This window comes from Pelophylax lessonae, assembly GCF_965119305.1.
Source record: "Pelophylax lessonae genome assembly, chromosome: 3".
Lineage (NCBI taxonomy): Eukaryota > Metazoa > Chordata > Amphibia > Anura > Ranidae > Pelophylax > Pelophylax lessonae.
The window spans coordinates 43,325,378-43,352,121 of NC_138770.1; the positions used below are offsets into that span (position 1 = coordinate 43,325,378).

The 26,744-nt window shown below is 43.8% G+C and overlaps 2 protein-coding genes and 1 pseudogene across 3 annotated transcripts in view; 2 read left to right on the forward strand and 1 right to left on the reverse strand.

Annotated features, from left to right (window-relative positions):
• LOC309550683 (uncharacterized protein) overlaps window positions 1–26,744 on the forward strand; it is a 3,164,715-nt gene that overhangs the window by 2,613,701 nt on the left and 524,270 nt on the right. The window contains exon 49 of the mRNA XM_082251018.1: window positions 18,850–18,985. Coding sequence (XP_082107144.1) covers window positions 18,850–18,985 — 136 coding nt within the window. The remainder of the gene's footprint in view (window positions 1–18,849; window positions 18,986–26,744) is intronic.
• LOC309550793 overlaps window positions 1–26,744 on the reverse strand; it is a 1,525,103-nt pseudogene that overhangs the window by 902,148 nt on the left and 596,211 nt on the right. The gene's annotated exons all lie outside the window — the stretch shown is intronic.
• LOC309550051 (uncharacterized protein) overlaps window positions 1–26,744 on the forward strand; it is a gene marked incomplete at its 3' end in the record, with an annotated part of 103,414 nt that overhangs the window by 3,623 nt on the left and 73,047 nt on the right. The gene's annotated exons all lie outside the window — the stretch shown is intronic.

The window sequence follows — 26,744 nt, forward strand, 5'->3', positions numbered from 1 at the left end:
AGCCAAGCCAGCCTGCCGCAGTATATATGTGGTGGGCGGTCGGCAAGTGGTTAAATGTGACAGTGGCTACGGGTAGGAAAGGAGGAAGCTCAGGGGGTTAGGGGAGAAGTGCTGAAACATGTTGCACAATAGATTTGGGTATAACGTGTTCTAAGTGCCGGTTCACATTTGTGCGCTTGCGGAGATCGCATGTAATTCGGAGCGCACTGCTCCTAAATTACATGCGATCTCATGTGCGGTGCGAGTTCAGCCATACACTTTGTATGGCTGAATTCACACCGCATCCGCACCAAACTCGCACATGAGGCTTTTTTTTTATCCGCGGTAGAATCGGATCGCATAGTGGTTCACACTAGTGCGATCCGATTCTGTGCGAACTTGCAGATCGCACTGCTATATGCGATCGCAACTGGGGGTGTCGTTAACTTTTAATTGACATCCCCTGCATATCGCATATGGCAGTGTGAACTGCCAGAGGTGCGGATGCGATGCGGGAACATGCTGCATATTCGCAGCGTTCCCGCATCGCACAAGTGTGAACCGGCACTCAAGGTGAAATTATTCTTTAATTTGCTGGTAAATTACAGTTTTCCTTCTGTTTGTAAATAAAGTGCCCGAGGATTTCATTTATTTATACCACACACTTATCCTGGATGATTATATAAAAGGTAATGGGGGACCCCACACACAAAAAAAAGTGTGGAGTTCCCCCTAAATGATATACCCAGGGGCAGACTGGCAACTTTCAGTCCAGAGGGCAAGTACAAACCAGAGGCCCATGGTGCAGCGACTCGGCCACTTTCCCACTCTGTCTCTTCCCGGTCTCCTCCTGACCCCCATTCCAGATTGAAACTCTGCTCCAGGTACTCTCTACTCACCGGCCAAATCTGGTTTCCTGACCTGGCCAGCAGTTGGGGGGAGCTGGGACAGCTCGGTCAGGGCTGGAGGAGGAGAGTTTCCAGTGAGGCAGGGAACCAGCCTCTGCTCAGACACAGTTTACACCATCCATGCTGGGGTGGAGGGCTGAGCTCTGTCTTTATCTTGATCTCGCACTCAGTAGGTGAGCGGTGGGGACTTTTTTCTTCTCTTCACCAGGAATCCTTTAGACATGTCTCTGGCAGAAGTGGTGCAGTCTTTTTACGGGGCATCACAGCCATGCATGTCTCTGGCATGGCTGTGATTGGCCAGTGCAGTATGTGACCCAGACTCTATATAAGCTGGAGTCACATAGCGCCGCGCGTCACTCTGCTATAACTATACTAGGGAGAGGTTCCTGATGCTGCTGCTGAGGGAGAGATAGGATATTGTTGTAGGGGCAGGCTGGAGATTGCTTTGAGGGAAAGAATAGGAAGAATCTTCTTTAATCAGACAGCGATCTACATTGATTTTATTGTGTGGGGGTGCAGTGCACGATCTTTATGCCCTGACCTGAGCCCAGTGAGGAGTAGGAGGGAGAAAAAAAAAACTTTTATCAGTCTGTTAGGTGGGCGGCGTGCGGTGTGTAGCGGCCGTTTAATGGAAGCTCAGTGCATATGTGTCTGCTTAATCTGCATTTAAAAAAGAAAAAAACTTTTTTCCTTCATTGTTTACTTAGACATACATTGTTTAGACAGACACTGCTTTTTCTAATCTGCTCTTCAAAAAGCACCAATGTAAGGGAAAAATTATTATTTTTCAGTATTTAGGGAAAAAAAATTATTTTTCAGTTTTTCATTCAAATGTGTTCTTTTTTATTCAATAGCGGAATAGAACAACAGTATCCAACCTGTTAGGCGTGCGGTGTGTAGCGGCCATGTAATGCAAGCTCAGTGCATATGTGTCTGCCTAATCTACATTTAAAAAAGAAAAAAACTTTTTTCCTTCATATTTTACTTTGACATACATTGTTTAGACAGACACTGCTTTTTCTAATCTGCTCTTCAATAAGCACCAATGTAAGGAAAAAATTATTATTTTTCAGTATTTAGGGAAAAAAAAATATTTTTCAGTATTTCATTCATACTTTACTGTGACATTGTCATACAGCGTTTAGACACTGCTGTTCAAATCTGCTCTTCAAAAATCACCAATTAAAGGGAAAAATAGAAATTTTTCATTCATACGTTACAGTGAGATACACCCATTGGATACTGTTGTTGTATTCCGCTTATCAATACAAACCCATTTAGGAGAAAAAAAATAAACTGCGGCCTAGTCTGCATATGTTACAGCGCAACAAGGCACACAGGTCTCACATGAAGGCCCAGTTATTGGTGGTGCTGTTCCGCAGAGCGACTCACGCGTGCGTGCTGCAGCTGAAACTCCACTATGGCCTGCTGCTGCTCGCGCAGTCTGGCCAGCATGTGCAAGGTGGAGTTCTATGACATGTGGGCATGTCGCATATGAGGCGGGAAGGGTGAGAACGCCGAAAGTGCGCACAGAGGGCCCGCACTTTCTGCAGCAGCTCTGACATATCGGGGTAATTTCTAAGGAACCTCTGCACCACCAAATTCAGCACATGCGCCAGGTAAGGGATGTTTGTCAAACCGGCTAGGCCCAGAGCTGCTACAAGATTTCGCCCATTATCGCACACAACCAGGCGGGGCTTGAGGCTCACTGGCAGCACCCACTCATCAGTCTGCTGTTGAATGCCCCTCCACAACTCCTGCGCCGCGGTGTGTGTTTTTTTCCCCCAAACAGGCAAGTTTTAAAACTGCCTGCTGTCATTTACCCCTGGCTGTGCTGAAGTTGGTGATGAAGGTGTTACGCTGACCGGAAGAGGAGGCGGTAGAGGATGAGGAAGCGGAGTAGGAGGAGTTAGGAACAGGAGGCAAACTGAAGCTCACTGCAATCCTCGGTGGTTGAAGGACATGCGCCAAACTGCTATCCGCCTCAGGCCCAGCCGCCACTGCATTTACCCAGTGTGCTGTTAGGGAGATATAACGTCCCTGACCGTGCTTACTGGTCCACGTATCCGTAGTTAGGTGGACCTTGCCACAGATGGCGTTGCGCAGTGCACACCTGATTTTGTCACCCAGTTGGTTGTGCAGGGAAGGGATTGCTTGCCTGGAACACTAGTGGCGGCTGGGCACGATTTACTGTGGGACAGCCACCGCCATAAGGCTTTTAAAACTCTGCGTCTCCACCAGACGGAATGACAGCATTTCAAAGGCCAGGAATTTTGATATGCTGGCATTCTGGGCCAGGGATTGCGGGTGGGTAGGGGGAGTACTTCCTCTTCCGCTCCAGTGTTTAGAAAGCTGAACACTTCCAGGGAACATTGTGGAGATGGTTGTTGGTGACCCAGATGGTGGTGGTGCTGGCAGATCCTCTGTTTGTGGGGTGGCAGGTGCCGGTCTCACTACAGAGGTGGATGAAGAGGCCGAGACTGCAGGAGGAGCCAGAGACCTTTCTTGGTTTTTGAGGTGTCTACTCCACTGCAGCTCATGCTTTGCACTTAGATGCCTGGTCATGCAGGTTGTGCTCAGGTTGGGAAGATTTATGCCTCGCTTCAGGCTCTGATTGCACAGCGTGCAAACCACTCGTGTCCTGTCATCATCACATTGTCTGAAGAACTGCCACGCTAGGGAACTCCTTTGAGCTGGCTTTGGTGTGCTCGGTCCCTTGCTGTGTTGGGCAGTAGCAGGCGTAGTGTCTAGGGCACGGCCGCTCCGCTTTTGCACCCTGCTCCCTCTTCTGCTGTGCTGGTGGTTCTGTGCAACCACCGCCTCTTCCTCCAAACTACTCAGGTCATCTGCATGACGTTCATTCCATGTGGGGTCGAGGACCTCATCGTCCTCCACATCATCTTCCACGCAGTCTTCACCCCTGCAACCCTTGTCGGTCTCCGCAATTCGGAATTCCGCAGCAGTTGGTACCTGTGTTTCGTCATCAACCGAGACATGCTGTAATGGTCCTCCCATGTACTCATCTTGAGACCTAAGTGGTTGGGCATCAGTGCACTCAATCTCTTCCACTTCTGGGGCAGGGCTAGGTGGATGGCCCTGGGAAACCATGCTAACAGAGTCCTCAAAAAGAAGAGACTGCTGCATGACTTGGGGCTCAGACTGCTTGGCTGATTTACAAGGGGGTGAGGTGAAAGATTGATGGACATCGGCTGCAGGTGCCAACTCTGACCTTTCAGCAGAAGACTGGGTGGGAGACAATGTGAAGAAACTGGAGGCACTGTCAGCAACCCAATCTACTATCACCTGTACTTGTTCTGGCCTCAACATTTGTAGAGGTGCATTAGGCCCTGCCAAATACTGCTGTAAGGTTCTGTCGCCTACTCGCAGCTGAGAAAGGTGTTTCACTTGTGTGTGTAGCTGCCACAGATCGACCACGTCCTCTCCTTGCAACAGGAGCTCCACCAGAAGCACCACGACCCAGCACTAACATGGTGGAGAAGTATGTGTGCACACGCCTACACGTACTGAATGACGGGTCTGCCCCCTTCAACTTTTGGGTCTCCAAATTGGGCACATGGCCTGAGCTTGCCCTTTACGCCTTGGAGGTGCTGGCCTGCCCGCCCTGCAGCCAGTGTATTATCTGAACGTGTATTTGGCACGGCTGGGGGCGTTATCACAGACAAGCACAGCCGCCTGTCCAGAGCCAATGTGGACAAGCTCACGTTCATTAAAATGAACCAGGCATGGATCCCACAGGACTTATCCGTACCTTGTGCAGAATAGACATGTATACCGGCCTTACCCGGCCATTGTTGTATTTGATCTTTCTAACTCTTTTGGGGTGTACCCTAATTTAAAAAGAAATAAAATTAAAAACAAAAACCAGTGTTGGCTACCTCGTCCTCCTCTACCGCCGCTTCCAACTACACCGCTACCTCAACCTCCTACTTCATATGGGCCTCGTCCTCCACCGCTGCCGCCGCTTCCACCTACACCGCCATATCCACCGCCACCTCAACCTCCTACTCCATATGAGCCTCGTCCTCCTCCTACATCATTCAAGATTATTATTTTTCAGTTTTTTATGTTATTTTAAGTTATTTCCCTATCCACATTTGTTTGCAGAGCACTTGCAATGCTCTTAAGATTTTGCTGCCATTTGCAGCCCTCTAGCCCTTTCCATGTTTGTTTTAGAGCCATTTTAGTGCTCAAAAGTTTGGGTCACCATTGACCTCAATGGGGTTCGGGATCGAGGTAAAGTTCGGATTAAGTCCGGGTCACGAACCCTGACTTTTTTTTCAAGTTGGGCCGGACCCGCCAAACCCAGACATCCAGGTGTTCGATCAACTCTAATATATATAAAGTGCAAATGTGCATAAATCGTGGTACAAGTACTCTGTATCTGTAAAAATAGATTTAAATATAAATAGATAAATATGCTGGATATACAAAATGAGTGATATAACAACCAATAAATAGTCCAAAGAAACAAGCTTGATAGAAAATCTGGTGCAAAGTGAAAAAAACAGTTCTATGCAGATTGAAGTGCAGGTGCTAAAAAGGGATCTTCCCCATCAGCCTTGTATAGGCTAGATTTCACCAACAGATGTGATCCAAAAGTGGTTATGAATGGGCCACTCACCAAATGTTGTTGGTCCTGACTGCTATATAGCAACAAGACCATGCAGCGACTGTGTGGTCACCCCCACGGGATCAGTGGCTGTTCATCCAATGTAGTCACTTCGACCAAGAACTGCAATCTCTCAAGCTCTGGTTCCCAACTCAGGCACAGAGGAAGAAGGAAAAAAGGCTCCGTATAGTGTAGTAGAGTTTTATTTCCAATCCATGGGTAAAAACATTCCACAATGTCAATACAATTGTAAAATCGTAAACATTTTTTAAAAAAGGCTGTATGTGTGACTATCACGAGTCGGGGACAGAGTGGACAGCGGTGTAGCGGTATGCTTCCGGTTTGCGTTCCACTCTCCCCACGTGACTTCTACGTGTGTTCCAACTAATGCGTTTCGTCAGCACGCTGACGTCTTCAGAGAAATAAATTGTATTTGCTCTTGTTTCAGATCGGTTTGCCTGTGTAGAGCCTTCTCAGCCCCTTTCAGACCAACTTTCTGTACTATACTAGCATAGAGAGAATTTACATATACAGTAACTAAAAGGCAGTTAACTCCACTAATAATGGGTCTTCCTGGGGGTTTTGTAAGCCCTTAGTGTATTTTTGGAAGATAATCTATCACTGGGGTCTTCCATGCCTTTGGTAAAAGATTTCTTACTTTTTTTTTTTGTTCAGAATCCCCCTCTCTTTCCCATTATTGATATAGGTCCTCAATTCCTTCTACTATTGTGTCTTCCTATTGCCATTTAACTTTTTATTTGTATCCTCTACATTTAATAAATTTTCCATTTCTTCTTCGTAGTCCCTTTTTATGTAATACTGTATACCTAATCCCCCCGCCTTTGTCTGCTGTGCTTATGACTACTTCCTTCTTTTTCTCAGTCTTCTTAATGTTCTTCCATATATCTTTGTTCTTTGTCCCTTTTACTTCAAGTTTCTTCAAATCCTCCTCCACCATTATCCTTAATGCACTCAGGCAATCACACCCAGTGGTGTGTTTGAACTCTGTAGGTTTTTGTTGCTTATTCTCTCCCTTATCTTCAAAAAATGTTTTAAAATTGAGTTTACGCATACATTTTTGTAAATCTCTATATACCGCCAATATATTCACGTCCTTATCAGGAGCATATTTAAGGGCCAAATCTAAAACTTTAAGTTCTTGGGTACCTGTTAGAGTGAGTGTATCTAGCCGTTGAACTTACGGCTGGGTCTTACACATCCAAAAAGTATAGAGGATACTGCAAAATTAGCCCTTTTAGTGTTCGTTAAGGTGGACGATGTTTTAGACCAATATTGCCGTTCGTACACTGTTTACTGCTGCCTGGCAAGCTTAGGGTATAAAGGACATGAGGTGTCGCAAGATGGCTGCTCCTGAGGATCTCTATCTGAGGAAACGCGCTGGGCGGTGCTTCGAGCGCTATTATGTCACCTCCGATTTTGGATAGCCCGATCCTCGGAGCGCACGGCACCTTGAAGATTGTTCCTGTACATGCTCTGATTTCACAGCAGGATTATAAGTGTGTATTTAGCTTCTTTTCATTTATTAAACTCAGTCTTTATAGATTTACACTATGGATTGTTTATTTTGTCTATCCATCCTACAATCGGCCGATCGGTCGGCGGCCGAATATTTACGGACGACAATCGCTAATGCTTAACTTATTACTTAGCCATCTGGACAGAAACAATATGTGAATGGGAATACAGACCCAGACAATTTTATCATTAACATGTTAATTAACTTAGCACTGTAACAAGGCTAAAACAAAATACATTACACATTATCTGAAGTATAAACACAGAACCCACAGTAGACAATAGGTGAGTAAATCAGCACAATGAACAATGTGTGGAAGACAGGTGGTTGAGCTGATGATATTAGCATCTGCTATGAGTCTGACTGTGTGAAGCAGTCTCTTATTGGCAGTAGGCAGCTGGGCCTTTAACATCAAGCCTAGGCCTAGAGTCACAAGAATCTTCATATATTCCTTGGGGGATATGGTTGATAAATATTACTGTCCCATTTGAGTAATCCAAACCATATTCTTAGTGTCCATTGAGTCCATAAGTTTCTTGGTCACCCTGTGCCTCTAATAGACACAGGGTGACTTACACATAAAAGGGGCCTAGTCGGGCTGAGAGAGGGATTTCCCAACCTCTCTAAGGTAAGCTGTGTTCCACATGCCCCCCAACCAAAGTCACTCCCATCATACCAGGTAAGGGGGGATGAGCAAGTGGCCCCCCTCTCTCTTGAACCTTACAAGGCCACATGCTCCCAACATGGGGAGATCCCCCCGGAAAGCACCTTTGTCCTTATGTTAAGGAGAAGGGCCTCTTTCCCACAACCCTGGCATGGTGGTTGTGAGGTTCTGGAGGTGGGAGGCTTATGGGAATCACCTTTAAAGGTGTTTTTGGAGGTGAGCGGCCATTACACCTTTTCGTGGATTAGCTCACTCTGGTGACACGCCTGGAGTATCACAAGAGTCACCTTAATAATGTGAAGAGTCATGAAAGTTACCTGTTTGAAGCACCTTTGCACCCTGTTTTTTGCACATGGACATTCTTTTATATTGATTATCGATTCACCCATATTTGAGTGTTGCCATTTTTTATGCTACTGCACGTTATCTCAGCACCTTATTGCTTTGGCATTTTGCATGTATTACCTATTTATTATTCTTGTCATTTTTGATTTACCGCCCAGCACTTATTAGTACTTGCACCTTTATATTAATTGCAATTTTGCACATTGTCTTGATGCTATTTATGATGCTTTTATGATGCTTTTTTAGCCTGGTCGCTTCAGATCTATTATTTCACCCTTAATACCTTTGTGTTTTATTTTGGAGATATATACCACACTCGTTGTATTCATTTTGTAGTATTTATACCATCTCTACACATTTAAGATTTTTACACTCACTTGATACTCATTGAGTTAGCAGTATTGTTTTTTACATCTCTCTTCAAGATTTTTATATGAACATTCATTGTCTCATTTTTATTGATACAATATTTTGATTGTATTACTCAACTCCTAGAGAAACTAGCTCCGATTTCCCCTTTATCTATTTTATGGGAATCTGAAAGCCCCCTGTAAATTAAGGGGGAACTCAGATACCTCCCCCTTGTGTATAAAAAAAGTAGCAGGTATAGCTTGGTAAATACTGCCCAGTGAAGCAACACTGAGATGCACATACCTAAAAACGTTTGAAAATTTGTGGCCCTGAAAACTGAGGTAGAACATGGGGGGACGAGTGTAGTGTTATGCCAGATCGTGGTTGTGGCCAAATTGTGCTTAAAAGTGGGAGGGGCTTAAATCGAGTATGATTAAATAGAATCTGATCCTACTCTGCTCTAGGTCAGCAGTCCATAATACACAAAACCCAGGGGTCAGGAGGGTGCAATGCCCAAAAGGTTTTCCATAAAGCAACCTGTAACGAAGAATGTCTCCCCTGCTGACCTCACCGCTGAACGATGCCTACAGACTACAAGAGCGCAATGGAGGCCAGAGTTGTACAGAAGAAGATCAGCTTGTCGGAGAGACAATAGGAGAGAGAACAAAAATAAACACCACAATAATATGGATGGGGCTACAGGTGTTCTAGAGCAGCAGTGATCATCATTAAGGATAACCTGAGAGCAAAGAATCCCCCTATTGACACCCTTACATACCCTTACTAATATTGTACAACCAGTACAGTCCAGATAATTCTCCTCTATCCATCTAACCTGCATAGATCACATGACCACATCAATGATGATGGAGGAGGACGGAAGTCACATGACTGAGAGGATACTAAACCTCACCCTGGAGATCATCTACCTGCTGACCGGAGAGGTGAGGAGGATTCTGGGAGGTCACATGACATCACTCTTCTCTCTCTCTCTCAATAAAACACAGACCTGACCGGAGAAGTGAGGGGGATTTTCGGAGGTCACATGACATCACTTTTATCTCTATTAATAAAACACAGACCTGACTAGAGAAGTGAGGAGGATTCTGGGAGGTCACATGACATCACTCTTCTCTCTATCAATAAAACACAGACCTGACTAGAGAAGTGAAGGGGGTTTTGGGAGGTCACATGACATCACTTATCTCTATTAATTAAACACAGACCTGACTGCAGAGGTAAGGAGGATTCTGGGAGGTCACATGATATTACTGTTTTTTTTTTTATTTTTATACAGAGTTTTCCTCCTAGGAAGTCTGGAGAACATATCACCATCACGGTGCCTCCACCTCACTCCCTAAAACGTGAGATTAACATCAATAAAAAGATTCTAGAAGTCATAATAAAGATGATGGAGCTGCTGACAGGAGAGGTGAGCGGTGCTGGGAATTCTGGGACATTATCCAGTAACAGACAAGGGATGTGTCTGGATGGTGACTGTATCATTGTGTGTGTCAGGTTCCTATAAGGTGTCAGGATGTCACTGTCTATTTCTCCATGGAGGAGTGGGAGTATTTAGAAGGACACAAGGATCTCTACAAGGACGTCATGATGGACAATCAGCCACCCCTCACATCACCGGGTAAGAGGAGACTTTATTGTAAAGGAGAGAGCAGTACGGAGGATCCACCTAGATCCCCCATCATCTGATAAACACATAGAAACAATGTATTCAGTCAGTGTGTGTGTTTCCTACAGATGGATCAAGTAATGGTAACCTACCAGAGAGATGTCCCCATCCTCTGTATTCCCGGGATTCCACACAGGAAGGTCACACCATCCCTCACCATCATCAGGTAGGTGGTGTTGAGGGTCTGGAACATAAAGGGATTTAACAATAGTGCGGGTCCCATTGTTTTTTGAAGCCATATATAGATTGCAGAGAGGTGGGGATGGGTCCCAGATACTCTTATCAGGTAGAGAGGAACCCAGATGAAACCCCTTGTACATTTTCAATGTGTTCCTAGTAGTGGCGGCTGGTGCTCAAAATTTTTTTGGGGGCGTAAACAGCAAAAAACCTAATAGGCATTGCTTTGCGGCAAAAAATTGCATGATTTTGAGGTCACAAAAGTGTGAAAGGGGCCTTCAGTAATCAAGGTATAGTGTGCCCCCATCAATGCAGAGTTACTACAGTGTGCCCCCATTCAATGCAGAGCTAGCACAGCATGCCCCCATTCAATGCAGAGCTAGCACAGCATGCCCCCATTCAATGCAGAGTTACTACAGCGTTCCCCCATTCAATGCAGAGTTACTACAGCGTGCCCCCATTCAATGCAGAGTTACCACAGCGTGCCCCCATTCAATGCCGAGTTACCACAGCGTGCCCCCATTCAATGCCGAGTTACCACAGCATGCCCCCATTCAATGCAGAGTTACCACAGCATGCCCCCATTCAATGCAGAGTTACCACAGCATGCCGTGCCCCCATTCAATGCAGTGACCAGCGTGCCTTGCCCCCTTCAATGCAGTGACCAGCGTGCCTTGCCCCCTTCAATGCAGTGACCAGCGTGCCTTGCCCCCTTCAATGCAGTGACCAGCTTGCCTTGCCCCCTTCAATGCAGTGACCAGCTTGCCTTGCCCCCTTCAATGCAGTGACCAGCTTTCCGTGCCCCCATCAATGCAGTGACCAGCGTGCATGTGTGCCCCCTTCAATGCAGTGTGGGCCCCCCCCTGAGACCAGTGCACTTACCTGGAGCATCAAGGGGGGAGGTGAAGGGGGGAAGGTAATGATGGCTAGTATCAGGTAGCAGAGGCAATCGGCATATTGGGTAAAACAAAGTAGTGGATAATGTATGGTAAGACATAAGATCCATAGACTATATTTAAATATAAAGCCGATTCGCCTGAGGTTACTGACAATTAAAATAGGTAAGAGGGGAAACAATTGGGACTTTAGATGAGGTGCATGATAACGGTTGGCAGATAAAAGGTACAATCACAGATATAAAACATATGAAAAGATTTAATGGACAAATCTCATCACAGTACATGAATAAGGATAGATGCATGATATAAACATGTGATACATAATAGAGGAAATAGAAACAATGTTGGACACTCCATGCAAGCTATAGGATGCACATTCGGAAGGGGATGGACAATAATGGTAGTTGCTGTGTATGGAATCCAAATCAATGGACGATAGGAAGGATGCACGTAAGGAAGCTCAACGCGTTTCGTGGATTTTCCCACTCGTCAGGAGCAAGTGCATCACCAAACCCACTTTGACAGTGGAACCATATAGGTAAATTAAAAACATTTGGTAAAGTAGTTTGATAAGGAAATTGGTAAAAGTATTGTGGATGATTGTCCAGAAGGGCCAGGGGTCTTGCACGGGAGCTGTGGTGGCCTCGACTGCAGCCAGAGGGCATCCCTCATGGGCATCCCTGGAAAGAGAAGGCAACAAGGCCCAGGTTGAGTGTGGTGATGGATATCAACATAGGATCCCCATGGATAACTGTGTAAATAAAGTAAAAGGTAGTGATTATTGAAAAGTTAGGATAAAGTGAGAGTAGACACCCAAGGTGAGGAAGGAATTAGACCCAAAATCACCTAAAATGAAAGAGTGACGGAAGATGGTAGTGCTAATGCATAGGGAGTCAATGAGGGTGAAGGAGAGAAAAGAAGGGGAAAGAAAACGACAACAATGTCGTGAGTGAAAGTCCAGTGAGATAGGGCAGTAATAGCCACAGAGGTGAATACTGAGTGCCTAGGAGAGGTATAGATAGGATGAGACAGGGTAGGTAAGAAGTGAGGGGTGTCCAAGAAGGGGCATACCGGAGGCTGGTCACAGCCAGGTCACCAGCGTCATGTCCACGCTCAGGAAAGGGAGAAGGTAGTCGCATCGTGGACAAGCAAGCTTTCTCCCATGTATATGAGCGCGAGGTGGACATCACGTGCCATTGACGTAGTGGCGCCAAATGATGACGTCACACGAACGGCACGGAAGACATGACGCCGATGCACAGAGGGTGCCGCCCCAACACCCCGCGTCCACAAAGGAACGAAGGGGAGGGGGGAGGCCCCCCAGGGTGCATCGCAGCTCCCGAGCTAGACAACGGTCCAAGTGGAGAATCTCCCAGAAGCAAAATTGGAAATCTATAATTCCAACCAATATGAATCCTGTGCATGATGAATGGCAACAATAATGCATAAATCCACTAATAGAATAGTGAACATTTTCAAAAATAACAATAAATACAATGAATACATTGGTAACATGTAGGCTGGAAAAACCTGCATTGCTGTCCAATCACAGAGCCATGCACCTCCATCCCTATGAATGTCAAAAAACTGAAAAACAAAAAACAAAAGTTGGGACTTTAGATGAGGCATTATACCATTGGTATAAGTCTCCATCCCTAATGTGTACTAGCCATCATTACCTTCCCCCCTTCCCCTCCCCCCTTGATACTTATACATTAGGGATGGAGACTTATACCAATGGTATAATGCCTCATCTAAAGTCCCAACTTTTGTTTTTTGTTTTTCAGTTTTTTGACTTACCTGGAGCAGCCGCAGCGGCAGATTCTCTTCAGTCCCGGCGGCGGATTCTCCTCACTATGTCCCCCGGCTGTGCGTCTCCTCCAGTCATCCCGCTCCCACCTCCTCCTCGGCCAATGGCATGGAGTTTGCCTTGCGGCCAATCAGGAAGCGCGTATCGGACGCGCTTCCTGATTGGCCAGGAGGAGGATCGGTGTGACAACAGCAAATTTTCATTAGCTATTGTCACACAATGGGTGGGATCGGAGCGCTCTGCGCCCCGGCTCCACCCTTTGCTTCACCCTATTAAAGCCTCTGGCTCTAATCAGGCGATTTAAAAAAAAAACCCATTAAGCTCCATGCGCTTGGCGCCCTGCATGCAGATTAGGGGGCTGGACGCATGGATGGGGGGGCGGCGCCCCTGTGCCCTCAATACCTCGGCCGCCACTGGTTCCTAGCAACTCTGACTCCCTTCACCTATCGTTCACTTCTGCTACTTCCTAGGCACTCTCCTCCAGTTTATGTGCGACTAAGGAGGATTTGACATCTGCTATGTGTAGGTTACAACAATGGCAATCTAGGGAACTCACTGATTCGGTTCCGTTCTAATGGAGGTGGGATTTGTAGAGGATGATGCAAAAGCTGATGACTATATACCTGAAGATGGGGAGGCAGAACACTCCTCTTCCGAGGATTTTGCACTAGGGGAACCCCAGGGTCAGAGTTTAACTAAGACTCAGAAGGCCTTGCACAAATTCTCACAGAAGTGATGCTCACTGATTTAAGTTACTGTTTCCTGAGTCCTCTTTCAGAAAGTTCTGCCCCTGGGATCATGGTGGCCACTACAAGATCCACAGTCATTCCCTATACGTTCTCTCCTCAAATATGTTCTGTATGCAGACTGGGCTCACCGTGAGAAGGTGTTCACCCCACCAAAGAGGCTGGCTCAGCAATACCCCAAGGAGGATGAATTCAGTAAGAATTGGAGTATGCTTTAGTGGATGTGGCAAACAAGAACCTCACGTACCTGATGGCTAACAGTTTGCTTCTTAACCGCTTGCTGACCAGCCGCCGTAGATATACTGCGGCAGATCGTGTCCCGTGAGACGATGTACCTGTACGTCGCTTCGCGGACTGCTAGTGGGGGTGTGTGCATGCCGCCGGAGGCGTGCGCGCCCATTTGCCACAGGGTAAGACAATTTGCGGGCCCGGCGGTCACGATTGCTCCTGGGCACCCGTGATTGCTCCCTGTGGAGACAGAATGGCGGTCTGCCATTGTAAAGACAGCAGACCGCTGTTCTGTCATTTATGAACACAGGAATCCTGTGTTCCTCTTATTTAGGAACACAGGTCCCTGTGTTCATTCAGTAAATACATCCCCCCACAGTTAGAAAGCACCCCCTAGCGACACATTTAACCCTTTGACCCCCCCCCCCCTGGTATTAACCCCTTCCTTGCCAGTGTCATTAGTACAGTGACCGTGCATATTTTTAGCACTGATTACTGTAATAATGTCACTGGTCCCCCCAAAAGTGTCAAAAATGTCAGTTAGGGGTTCGATCTGTCCGCCGCAATGTCACAGTCCCGCTAAAAATCTCTGATCGCCGCCATTACTAGTAAAAAAATAAAAATGACATAAATCTTTCCCCTAGTTTGTAGACGCGATAACTTTTGCGCAAACCAATATGCACTTATTGTGAGTTGTTTTTTTTTTTTTTTTTTTACCAAACATATGTAGCAGAATACAAAATGGCCTAAAATGATGAAAAAGTTTGATTTTTATTTTTTATTGGGAATGTTATATAGCAGAAAGTTAAAAATATTGATTTCCTTTTTCAGAATTGTCGCTATTTTTTTGTTGAAAGCACAAGAAATAAAAATCGCACAGGTGATCAATTACCACCAAAAGAAAGCTCTATTTGTGGGGAAAAGGGACAATAATTTTATTTGGGTACAGCATTACATGACCGCGCAATATTCAGTTAAATTAACGCAGTGCCGAATCGCAAAAAAATGGGTCATAAAGGGGGTAAATCCTTTCGGTCCAGAAGTGGTTAAAGTGATACTAAACACACACTGTCCCTTCTATTTCTGTATGTGGATAATGGCACTGTAATTAAAAAAAAATCTAAATACATTTTTCCTAATCGATTTCCTGATGTCTCATGACCCAGATCTTTCCCAGCCTGTCTGTAGGGAAACCTAAGCAAGAGGAGCTTCTAGTCCTCTGCTGCTGGTCACATGTTCAAAATACAAAAACAGCCTTTGGAATACAGAGTGAAAATAAATAACTAATATCAATACACTGTTTTAAATTGGCATATAAATATATATTTAAAATCAAATATTTATTATTTTGTGGCAATGACATGATGTGGGCAGAAACAAAGGTGTTCCTGCGAGGGATATATGTATAAATACGTATAAAAGTTTATGAAAAGCTGAATAATTAATAAAAGACAAAAATCAACCTATGTGAATTATAAATAATAAAATAAATAAATATATAAATACTAGGGATAAATGTATAATAGGGACAATCAACACAATTATCAGAGTAATAAAAAAATGTGCAAAAAGCAATCAAAAAAAAAAATTACATATAGTATGTGTGTGTGTATATATATATATATATATACAGTGGGTACGGAAAGTATTCAGACCCCCTTAAATTTTTCACTCTTTGTTATATTGCAGCCATTAGCTAAAATCATTTAAGTTCATTCTTCTTCCTCATGAATGTACACATAGCACCCCATACTGACAGAAAAACACAGAATTGTTGACATTGTTGCAGATTTATTAAAAAAGAAAAACTGAAATATCACATGGTCCTAAGTATTCAGACCCTTTGCTCAGTATTTAGTAGAAGCCCCCTTTTGATCTAATACAGCCAGGAGTCTTTTTGGGAAAGATGCAACAAGTCTTTCACATCTGGATTTGGGGATCCTCTGCCATTCCTCCTTGCAGATCCTCTCCAGTTCTGTCAGGTTGGATGGTAAACGTTGGTGGACAGCCATTTTTAGGTCTCTCCAGAGATGCTCAATTGGGTTTAAGTCAGGGCTCTGGCTGGGCCATTCAAGAACAGTCACGGAGTTGTTGTGAAGCCACTCCTTCGTTATTTTAGCTGTGTGCTTAGGGTCATTGTCTTGTTGGAAGGTAAACCTTCGGCCCAGTCTAAGGTTCAGAGCACTCTGGAGAAGGTTTTTGTCCAGGATATCCCTGTACTTGGCCGCATTCATCTTTCCCTCGATTGCAACCAGTCGTCCTGTCCCTGCAGCTGAAAAACACCCCCACAGCATGATGCTGCCACCACCATGCTTCACTGTTGGGACTGTATTGGACAGGTGATGAGCAGTGCCTGGTTTTCTCCACACATACCGCTTAGAATTAAGGCCAAAAAGTTCTATTTTGGTCTCATCAGACCAGAGAATCTTATTTCTCACCATCTTGGAGTCCTTCAGGTGTTTTTTAGCAAACTCCATGCGGGCTTTCATGTGTCTTACACTGAGGAGAGGCTTACGTCGGGCCACTCTGCCATAAAGCCCCGACTGGTGGAAGGCTGCAGTGATGGTTGACTTTCTACAACTTTCTCCCATCTCCTGACTGCATCTCTGGAGCTCAGCCACTGTGGTCTTTGGGTTCTTCTTTACCTCTCTCACCAAGGCTCTTCTCCCCCGATAGCTCAGTTTGGCCGGACGGCCAGCTCTAGGAAGGGTTCTGGTCGTCCCAAACATCTTCCATTTGAGGATTATGGAGGCCACTGTGCTCTTAGGAACCTTAAGTGCAGCAGAAATCTTTTTGTAACCTTGGCCAGATCTGTGCCTTGCCACAATTCTGTCTCTGAGCTCTTCAGGCAGTTCCTTTGACCTCATGATTCTCATTTGCTCTGACATGCATTGTGATCTGGAAGGTCTTATATAGACAGGTGTGTGGCTTTCCTAATCAAGTCCAATCAGTATAATCAAACACAGCTGGACTCAAATGAAGGTGTAGAACCATCTCAAGGATGATCAGAAGAAATGGAAAGCACCTGAGTTAAATATATGAGTGTCACAGCAAAGGGTCTGAATACTTAGGACCATGTGATATTTCAGTTTTTCTTTTTTAATAAATCTGCAACAATGTCAACAATTCTGAGTTTTTCTGTCAGTATGGGGTGCTATGTGTACATTCATGAGGAAGAAGAATGAACTTAAATGATTTTAGCAAATGGCTGCAATATAACAAAGAGTGAAAAATTTAAGGGGGTCTGAATACTTTCCGTACCCACTGTATATATATATATATATATATATATACATACACACACATACATATATGTATGCGTGTGTGTATATATAATATATATATATATATATATATACACACATACTATATGCAATTTTTTTTTATATTTTATTTATATATATATAAATAAAATAAATTAATAGATGTAATAAGTCCAAGTGATTCAAAGAACGTCTAATAACCAGTATTCACTCATGTGAAGTGATTATAGTGCTGAAAGCGATCTCTTCCGTGATCGTATATATAATGCACTTCCCAGTGAAATGTGAAGAAAATTGTCCACTTCAAATGTGACAAGCAGTGTATCCAAATTAATCCTCCGTAGTGAATTGTGCCTTCACCTCAACACCCTATGTGAGTGGGTCCTCACCTCCGCTCCAGTGACCTAGCAATTAAGCTTGGTCTCACAGCGCAGTGTACCCTTTTATTATCACCTTTCCTGGGGTCAGAGGTGGTTGATTCAAAAGTATTGTAGATGTACTCTTCAGGTGCTGGAGTGCACCAAACATACAAAGCCTCTGATAGGCAGTTTGTGATGGTAAGAGTGAGAAACCTCTCTTGTTTGCTCCTTCTCTTCCGAGTTTCAGCAAATGCCGTCTGGGCCCCTCCCCTACGCGTGACGACACAGGGACACATGTCTTCTTCAGGGGGGGGGGATATGATTTCTGCCAGTAACAGGTTGTGTCACACCCCTCCAGCCTGTGTCTTAGAATAACAGAGGTGAAGCCTCCATCAATCTGCATGTAATATCCCACCACCCCATTGGTTAGTGGGCATGGAGGAAGAGACAGGTAGTGAGCTATCATTTACCACTGTATATACGCCCACGTGTGGGACTCTATAGTCACATGGGCTGCTCTGATGTGATAGGGAGGAACTGCCCAGCATAGAAAAGCGCTGAAAACTAAGCATGTGCGGAGCTGCCAACACTGCTCTGCATAATCCCTAGCTGAATTGGGGACTTGGATGGAAGGGGGAGATAGAGAGCAGCAGGACGTGTAGCCTGTTCTGAACATGACAAGATGCTGACTTTTTTCAGTGTGTTCCCCCCCCCCCCCCCCCCCAAGCAGGATAAATCACACTGCCCAAATGGTAAAGGATATTTCTGTTTTTAACCTTTTTTATAGCCATATTTCTGTATGTCCTTTTTCTCTCGATGTATCTCTGTGTATAAGCTACTGTATCTGGCAGGTAGGAATCAGTGTGCGTGTGTGTGTATGGTTGCCTAAAAGACCGGTCAGTTGACAAATTGAAGGTGGTTGCAAGTTACCCCAAGTCATTTGTCTGGTATTTGGGGCAATGAAAAAAGTAATTACGCCAAGATTCTAGCTTGGGGACTCTCTGAACTGTCCAGAAATTACTGGGAGGCTCCACAACCCTTGGCGTGCACCAAATTGTATGCAAGATTTGTATCTGCCTGTGTGTGTGGCCAGGCTTTGGTTGAAGTCTCTCTTCAGTTGTGGCCAGCACTTTTTTACCTGCTCAGGGGTAAGCTCTTCCTCCACCAAACAAGGTCCTCCAAACAAGGTCCTCACCTTGGTTACTGAGTCCCCATGTGTGTGCGTCCTTCACAATGGTATTTTCTGCCATTCTGTTGGTTTAGGGTGAAGATCTGATGAACATGAAAGCTGAGGGTGAAGTAGAAGAGAGGTATGTGAGGGATGATCAGCAATATACGGAGGAGGCTGGAATGACAAGGACATTCAAAGAGGAGGACACTCCTACAGAGATCAGCACAGGTGAGTCATAAGATATTCTTCTGTTATCACTGATTGGTCCAGAGTAGGGAAGGAGATGAGTGACATAAGTTGATAATAGTCACCTCCTTGTACTGATAACCATCCTGCATCTTTGGTCTTCTTTTCTCTCAGATAAAGATAACCCCCCCCCCCCCCTCTGTGCTGAAGAAAATATTTATTTATTCAGACAAGATTTATGTATAGTGAGGAACTGAATTTAGCTGGGTCCAGTTCAGGGGGGGAGGGGGGGTTAAGCAAACTTTACTTTAGGTTCAAATCCTGAAACTAATAGTCAATGGAAGTTGAATCTTAGAAATCAGTAATGGCCATTTTCTATGCTAATAGGCAAGCGATTTCCAAACAAAACTGGGGCACTGCTCTAAAGGACATCTATTAAAAAATAATTTTTTAAAGTTTTGTATGACAGTGTGCAGAGATTTACTGATATCAAGTATTAAAAATGCTAAATCACTTTAACCTCCCTGGCGGTATTCCCGAGTGTGGCTCAGGGTTAATTTTCAGTACCAAAAGCGGTAACCCCGGGCCACGCTCAGGATTATCCCAGAATCACACTCGCCTTCCCTGCGATCCCCAACCGTCCTCCCTGCTATCCTGCAGCCATCCTCACAAACTCTCCCCCCTCTGTGCACCTGTCTTCCGGTTCCCTTCCCTGCGAGTGTTGCGACGCAGGGGGGTGGAACCGGCAGCAAATTCAAAAATGTAAATACACCAAACGAGATGATAGAAAGCTGTGATCCTAACGGATTACACTGTATAATGCCATTTTACCACAGGATTTCACCTGGTGACATTTCCAGTGCCCTGCCTGTGCTTTTCCAGTTCTTTGTGCCTGGAAAATTGAGAACTATCATGGCGTGTGCCAGAAAGAGACATCAGGATCGTCGCTGTCGTCACTTTTCGTACCTGATGATGAATTTTCCCACTAATCGCTATCGCTCAGTTCTTCAGGTAACTCAGTTTCGCTGTCGCTGTTTTCCAGTTCGTCTAAAAGCGCTTTTGCGCAAAATGACTTTTTGGATGCCATGGTTGTTCTCTATTTTCCAGGCACAAAGAACTGGAAAAGCACAGGCAGGGCACTGGAAAAGTCACCAGGAGAAATTCATCTCTTCAATGAACACTAAGTTGATTTACACTGTAGGTTCCTATGGTTTCTGCTCAATTGACCTGATCTGGATGGAATCTTGATTTAAGTGAACTCACCCTCATGTTTCTATTGATCATGTCTTTATATTATTTCAGGATACGCCATTGAGAAACGCTCAAAGGATTGTCTCACTTTATCTCCAGGTTGTAAAATGGAAGATGAGGACATCATTAGAGATTGTGCAGGAGAAAAGAAAATGAGCTCAGCTATGGATGGAGGACTTCAGAGTGTGGATAGACCATCAAATCAATCTGAATCTGAGCAACCTCGTACTGTGAGGGATGGTGCTGCAATTCAGAGGGAGGAGACATTTTCCTGTCCTGAATGTGGGGAAAGTTTTAGTTCTGAGTTAAGTCTTGCTGTACATCAGAGATCTCACATGGGTGGGAAAATACATTCCTGCTCTGAATGTGGGAAATGTTTTTTGAAAAAATCTGAATTCATCATGCATTCCAGATCTCATACAGGCAAGAAGCCTTATTCCTGTCATGAGTGCGGGAAATGTTTTTCACAGTTGTCCCATCTTTACATGCATCAGAGGTCCCACAACGGGAAAAAACTATATTCCTGTCCTGAGTGTGGAAAATGTTTCACACGGAAATCAGGACTTGTTGTGCATCAAAGATCTCACACGGGGGAAAAGCCATATGCCTGCTCCGAATGCGGGAAATGTTTTACTTGGAAATCAGGACTTGTTCTACATCAAAGATCTCATACGGGAGAGAAGCCTTATGCCTGCTCTGAATGCAGGAAATGTTTTTCAGAAAAGTCCAATCTTTACAGACATCAGAGGATTCACACAGGGGAGAAGCCGTATTCCTGTCCTGAGTGTACAAAATGTTTTGTACAGAAATCAGACCTTGTTATACATCAAAGATCTCACACAAGCGAGAAGCCGTATTCCTGCCCTTACTGTGGGAAATGTTATCCACGGAAAGCAAACCTTATTGTACATCAAAGATCTCACACAGGGGAGAAGCTGCATTCTTGTTCTGAGTGTGGGACAAGTTTTTCCCAAAAATCAGACCTTCTAATACATCAGAGGTCTCACACAGGCAACAAGCTGTTTTCCTGCACTGAGTGTGGGAAATGTTTTCCATGGAAATCAGGACTTGTTATGCATCAAAGATCTCACACAGGGGAGAGGCCGTTTTCCTGCCCAGAGTGTGGGAAATGTTTTATACAGAAATCAGACCTCGTTAGACATCAAAGGTCTCATGGAGGGGAGAAACCATATTCCTGCCCTGAGTGTGCAAAATGTTTTTCACAAAAATCTGACTTTGTTAGACATCAAAGAGCTCACAGTGAGGAAAAACCGTATTCCTGTTCCAAATGTGGGAAATGTTATAGACGAAAATCAGACTTTGTTATACATCAAAGATCTCACACGGGGGAGAAGCCGTATCCCTGCTCTGAATGTGGTAAAAGTTTTTCGGAGAAGTCCAATCTTTACAGGCATCAGAGGATTCACACGGGGGAGAAGCCATATTCTTGTCCTGAGTGTGGTAAATGTTTTTCACAGGCATCCCATCTTCACACACATCAGAGGTCTCACACAGGGAAGAAGACTTATTCCTGTCCTGAGTGCGGGAAAGGTTTTTCAAAGAAATCAGACTTTGTTATACATCAAAGATGTCACACAGGGGAGAAGCCGTATGCATGCACTGAGTGTGGGAAAGGTTTTCAAGGGAAGTGGAGTCTTTACAGACATCAGTTGATTCACACAGGTGAGAAGCCATATTCCTGTCCGGAGTGCAGGAAATGTTTTTTACAGAAATCAGACCTTGTTAGACATCAAAAATCTCACACATGTGAGAAGCTGCATTCCTTCCCCGAGTGAGGAAAACTTTTTTTCACAGGCCTCCCATCTTCACTCACATCAGAAGTTTCACACAGAGAGAAGCTGTATTCCTGACCTAAGCGTGTGAAAACATTTTCCAAGAAATCAGATCTTGTTATACTGTACATCAAAGATCCCACACAAGCCCAATTCCTGTGCAGGAAATGTTTTTCACAGAAATCAAACTTTGTTATACATGAAAGATTTCGCAGAGGGGAGAAGTCCCATTCCTGCCCCAAGTGTAGAAAATGTTATATACAGAAATCAGACTTTGGTATAAATCAAAGAAAAGTTGTATTCCTTGTGGGAAATGCTTTTCAGAAATGTCCAGTCTTTACATCAGAAGATTCACACAGCGGAGAAGCCACATTCATTTTCTAAGTGTGAAAATGCTATACATGGAAATCAGACTTTTTTATACATCAAAGATCTTACACAGACGAAAAGTCATATTTCTGTCTTGATTGTGAAAAATGTTTTCCTGATAACTGTTTAGCACCATATATTGGTTACACTGTCCTCCGATCAACTTCCTCGGAATAGTATAAATAAATATAATATATAATATAAAATGATAGAGTCCCACTCTATCAGTGATGTTCCTTTTTTAATCTTCCTTTCTTTAGGATGAACATTTACCTTGTTAAGTAAATCTAAAGTGCAAAGATATAGTGATGTGTCATGGGCCTCTTATGGGGAGGGGGAGGGGGGGGGTTCTCCCGAAGTACAACTCATTTTAAGGTATTTTAACCGGCTAAGTGCCAGTTTTTACTCTCAAAGTGTCCATCTTTGGATTATGCATTTTACATGGAGTATGTATAGAAGGATAGAAAAATTGACCTTTAACCTCCCAGGCAGTATTCCCGAGTGTGGCTCGGGGATGTATGTATGTATGTATGTGTATATATATATATATATATATATACACACTTTAACCTATTTATAGTTATTTATTATATTATAATTTATGATTTTGTGTTTCAAACTTTATCATACCCGAGATGTTATAAAGAACGCACAGTAAAAATAAATCATATGTACAGTAAATAGTTGGTTTGGGCTGTTCGTCCTTAAGAATTGCATGCAAAATAATCATACCGCTTTCAGCACCTAAAATCGGAAACATTCATACTGCCTGGGAGGTTAAGGCACCAGTAATAAAATCAAGAATATTTATAACAACATTACATCTAAAACCAAAAAAAACACAATAAAACTACTCAGACCAATGTGATTAGTGTCTGACCACCCCAACTCTGACAGCTGGAACAGAGCCGGCCGGGTAAACCAAAACCCTAGTACCCAGCAGAATTGTGACCAGTCAGCATGGCCAATAGATGTTCAACATGTTTCGCAATATTTGGCTTCTTCGGTAGCTCATTCATTTATTCTAGAATGGTTAAAAAAACAAACAATGAATAATGAGCAAAAACATTTTACATAAGCTATCATTACATTTACACTATATACCTGACTCATGTACAAAGATACATCAGGACTGTGCTTGAGATACAAATATTAGATTAGCTTGATATTTGAAATCTTGCAAGTGTGTAAAAAAAATTTTCTTAGTCTAATGTACTTTGCGTAAGTAATATTGCGGATAAGCGCAACTGCATGTGCACTATGATAAGATAAGATGGTATTTCCAGCAGTTTCCTTAAGGAACAGACTAGTGGCCAAACAATTCTCAGGGTCCTTGAAAATTTGAAGGTCTAAAAAAACGCAATATTGTTAGGATGACTGTTTAAAGTAAATTTCAGATTGAAGCAACTGTTGTTCAACGTGTCCACAAATGTGCCAAGCTGCTTGCTGGTTCCTGTCCAGACGATAAATATATCATCTATATAGCGTAACCACACTAGTGCTTGGTTTGTATATGCCCCCAAGGTCTCATCTGCAATAAATCTCCCATCCCCCCAGGTACAGGTTGTCGTAGGCCGGTGCACAACAAGTGCCCATAGCCACGCCCTCTACCTGGAGGTAGTGGGAGCCCTTGAATACAAACCAGTTATGTGTGAATATAAATGATAAACTCCTGAGGGTGAACTCATTGATAGGCCACTGGGTTCGCTCCTGTTCCATAAGGAAGGTGCGTACCGCTCCAACACCCTGCTCATGAGGGATGCTCAAATATAGAGCTTCGACATCCAAAGTCACGAGCACGGCGCCGGGAGGGACCACCATTCCCTCAATGTTTTTTTAGGAGGTCCAATGTACCTTTCACATATGATAGCAAACAAACTACATGGGGCATAAGGAAGACATTTAATAATCTACTGGCATTCTCTGTAAGTGACCCTATACCAGATATAATTGGTCTACCAGGAGGCAAGATAGGATTTTTATATATTTTCTGTAATGTGTAAAACGTTGCATCACAAGGAAAACGATTGTTTAAGTATGAATATGTACCCTGATCAATGAGTCCATCCTGGTAGGCATGACCAATAAGTGAACCGTATTCAGCTTGAAAGGCTACATTACGGGCCACCGAAATACGTTAATACCAATGTTTGTTGGATAAAATATCCAAACACATCCTTTCATATTGTCCATTGGTGAGCAGAACAATATTGCTTCCCTTATCAGAAGGTTTAACCACCAAATCTTGGTGATTCTGAAGTTTGGCTAAGGCTTGATGTTGCATTAAAGTAAAGTATTTTGAGGCAGACCAGTGGACATGCATTTGATATCACTAACAGTAGCTGTAAGAGAAGCCCAAATATGGGGGTTGGTCATCAGGTCTGGAAATTTCTTTTGGTTTTTAGCTTAAAACGTTTTTTTTGTAGTCAGTAAAGGGTAGGTAACGGTCTGAGATCAAATGTTATTGGTCTTGCATGATGGTCCTGTGGCTTCAGGGCAACCATTTTCTTCATGGAGGGCTTGAAATTCCTCCATGGTGAAATGTTTATTATTCTCAGATAATTCTCTTATCTCATTTGGCTCTCACATGGTCTTGATCATACATAAATGTATATCTTTGGAATTGTTACCCACAGTATATGCTGGCTTCTGTCCTTTGTTACTAAAACCTAAGCACAGTGATTTTGTGATTTTTATACATACATTTAAACGTCAAATTCCTAGTGAAGAGGTAAAGGTCTTTAACTGTATCAAATTTGTCTAATTGAGATACTGGCCAAAAACTCAATCCAAATTTAAGTAATATGAGTTCTTCGGGTGCAAAACAATAGGGAGTTAAATTGATTACACTTAATTCTAAGTTGGAGGCATATTCATCTAATTTGGAGGCATATTCCTCATAGCCAGTGGAATATTTGTAGATTGTATCCCTACCTGTGCATAGTGAGGATCAAGTTTGTTTTTTGAATAACTTATGCTCCTACCCAGCCACCATCTAGGCACCTCTCCCTAGGGATTTTCCAGGACTGCGTAAATATTTAGCTGCTAATTTGACTCTCCAAGCCCACTATCTTCCAGAACCTTTCCAGACAGACAGGGATAAGCAGTCGACCCTGCAGCCAGCGAAAAACACAGAAAAGACCAAAAACAATAATATGCAACTCAACTGATTACGATGAGCCGGACTTTAAATTTAGTTACCTAACCTAGCACCTATGTAGGAGGGTGCTACATACCAAAAGAGATAGAGCAGAGGGTGAAGTCAACCCGTGTTTGATGCCATGGAGGCAGCCAGGAAAAGAAAATTTTTCATAAATATTGTTAATCAATTTTCCATCTTCGCAGAATTTCTATTTCATCAAACCTCAAAGAACATCCCCCGATGTGTATTAGCCAGATTCCTGGCTGAGAGAAAAAAGTAAACCAAGGAGTGATGGCTGACATCACTGACCAAATATGGCCATGGCTTTTTCTCAAATCGCCTTTCAGGACAGCACCTGGAGCTCCACCCCAAATTCAGGAAACACATCTATGCTTTGTCACTGCAGTGGGAGGGGCGGACAATGTCCTACAAGTCCATGCTGTGTCGTAGTAGGAGAGCTGACAAGGTTCTACAGGTCCATGCTGCATCACCCTGAAGTGGGAGGGGCAGGTAAGGTCCTACAGGTCCATGCTGTTTTTGAGGCTCACCACTGGTTTACATCTTGTGGTGAACCCTCTGTATTCACTCTGGTGAAGTCTTCTCTTGATTGTTGACTTTGACACACACACACCTACCTCCTGGAGAGTGTTCTTGATCTGGCCAACTGTTGTGAAGGGCGTTTACTTCACCAGGGAAAGAATTCTTCGGTCATCCACCACAGTTGTTTTTTGTGGTCTTCCCGGTCTTTTGGTTTTGCTGAGCTCACCAGTGCGTTCTTTCTTTTAAAGGATGTTCCAAACAGTTGATTTGGCCACACCTAATGTTTTTGCTATCTCTCTGATGGTTTTGTTTTGTTTTTTCAGCCTAATGATGGCTTGCTTCACTGATAGTGACAGCTCTTTGGATCTCATATCGAGAGTTGACAGCAACAGATTCCAAATGCAAATAGCACACTTGAAATGAACTCTGGACCTTTTATCTGCTCCTTGTAAATGGGATAATGAGGGAATAACACACCATGCCATGGAACAGCTGAGCAGCCAATTGTCCCATTACTTTGGGTCCCTTAAAAAGTGGGAGGCACATATACAAACTGTTGTAATTCCTACACCGGTCACCTGATTTGGATGTAAATACCCTCAAATTAAAGCTGAAAGTCTGCAGTTAAAGCACATCTTGTTTGTTTTATTTCCAATCCATTGTGGTGGTGTATAGAGCCAAAAAGATTAGAATTGTGTCAATGTCC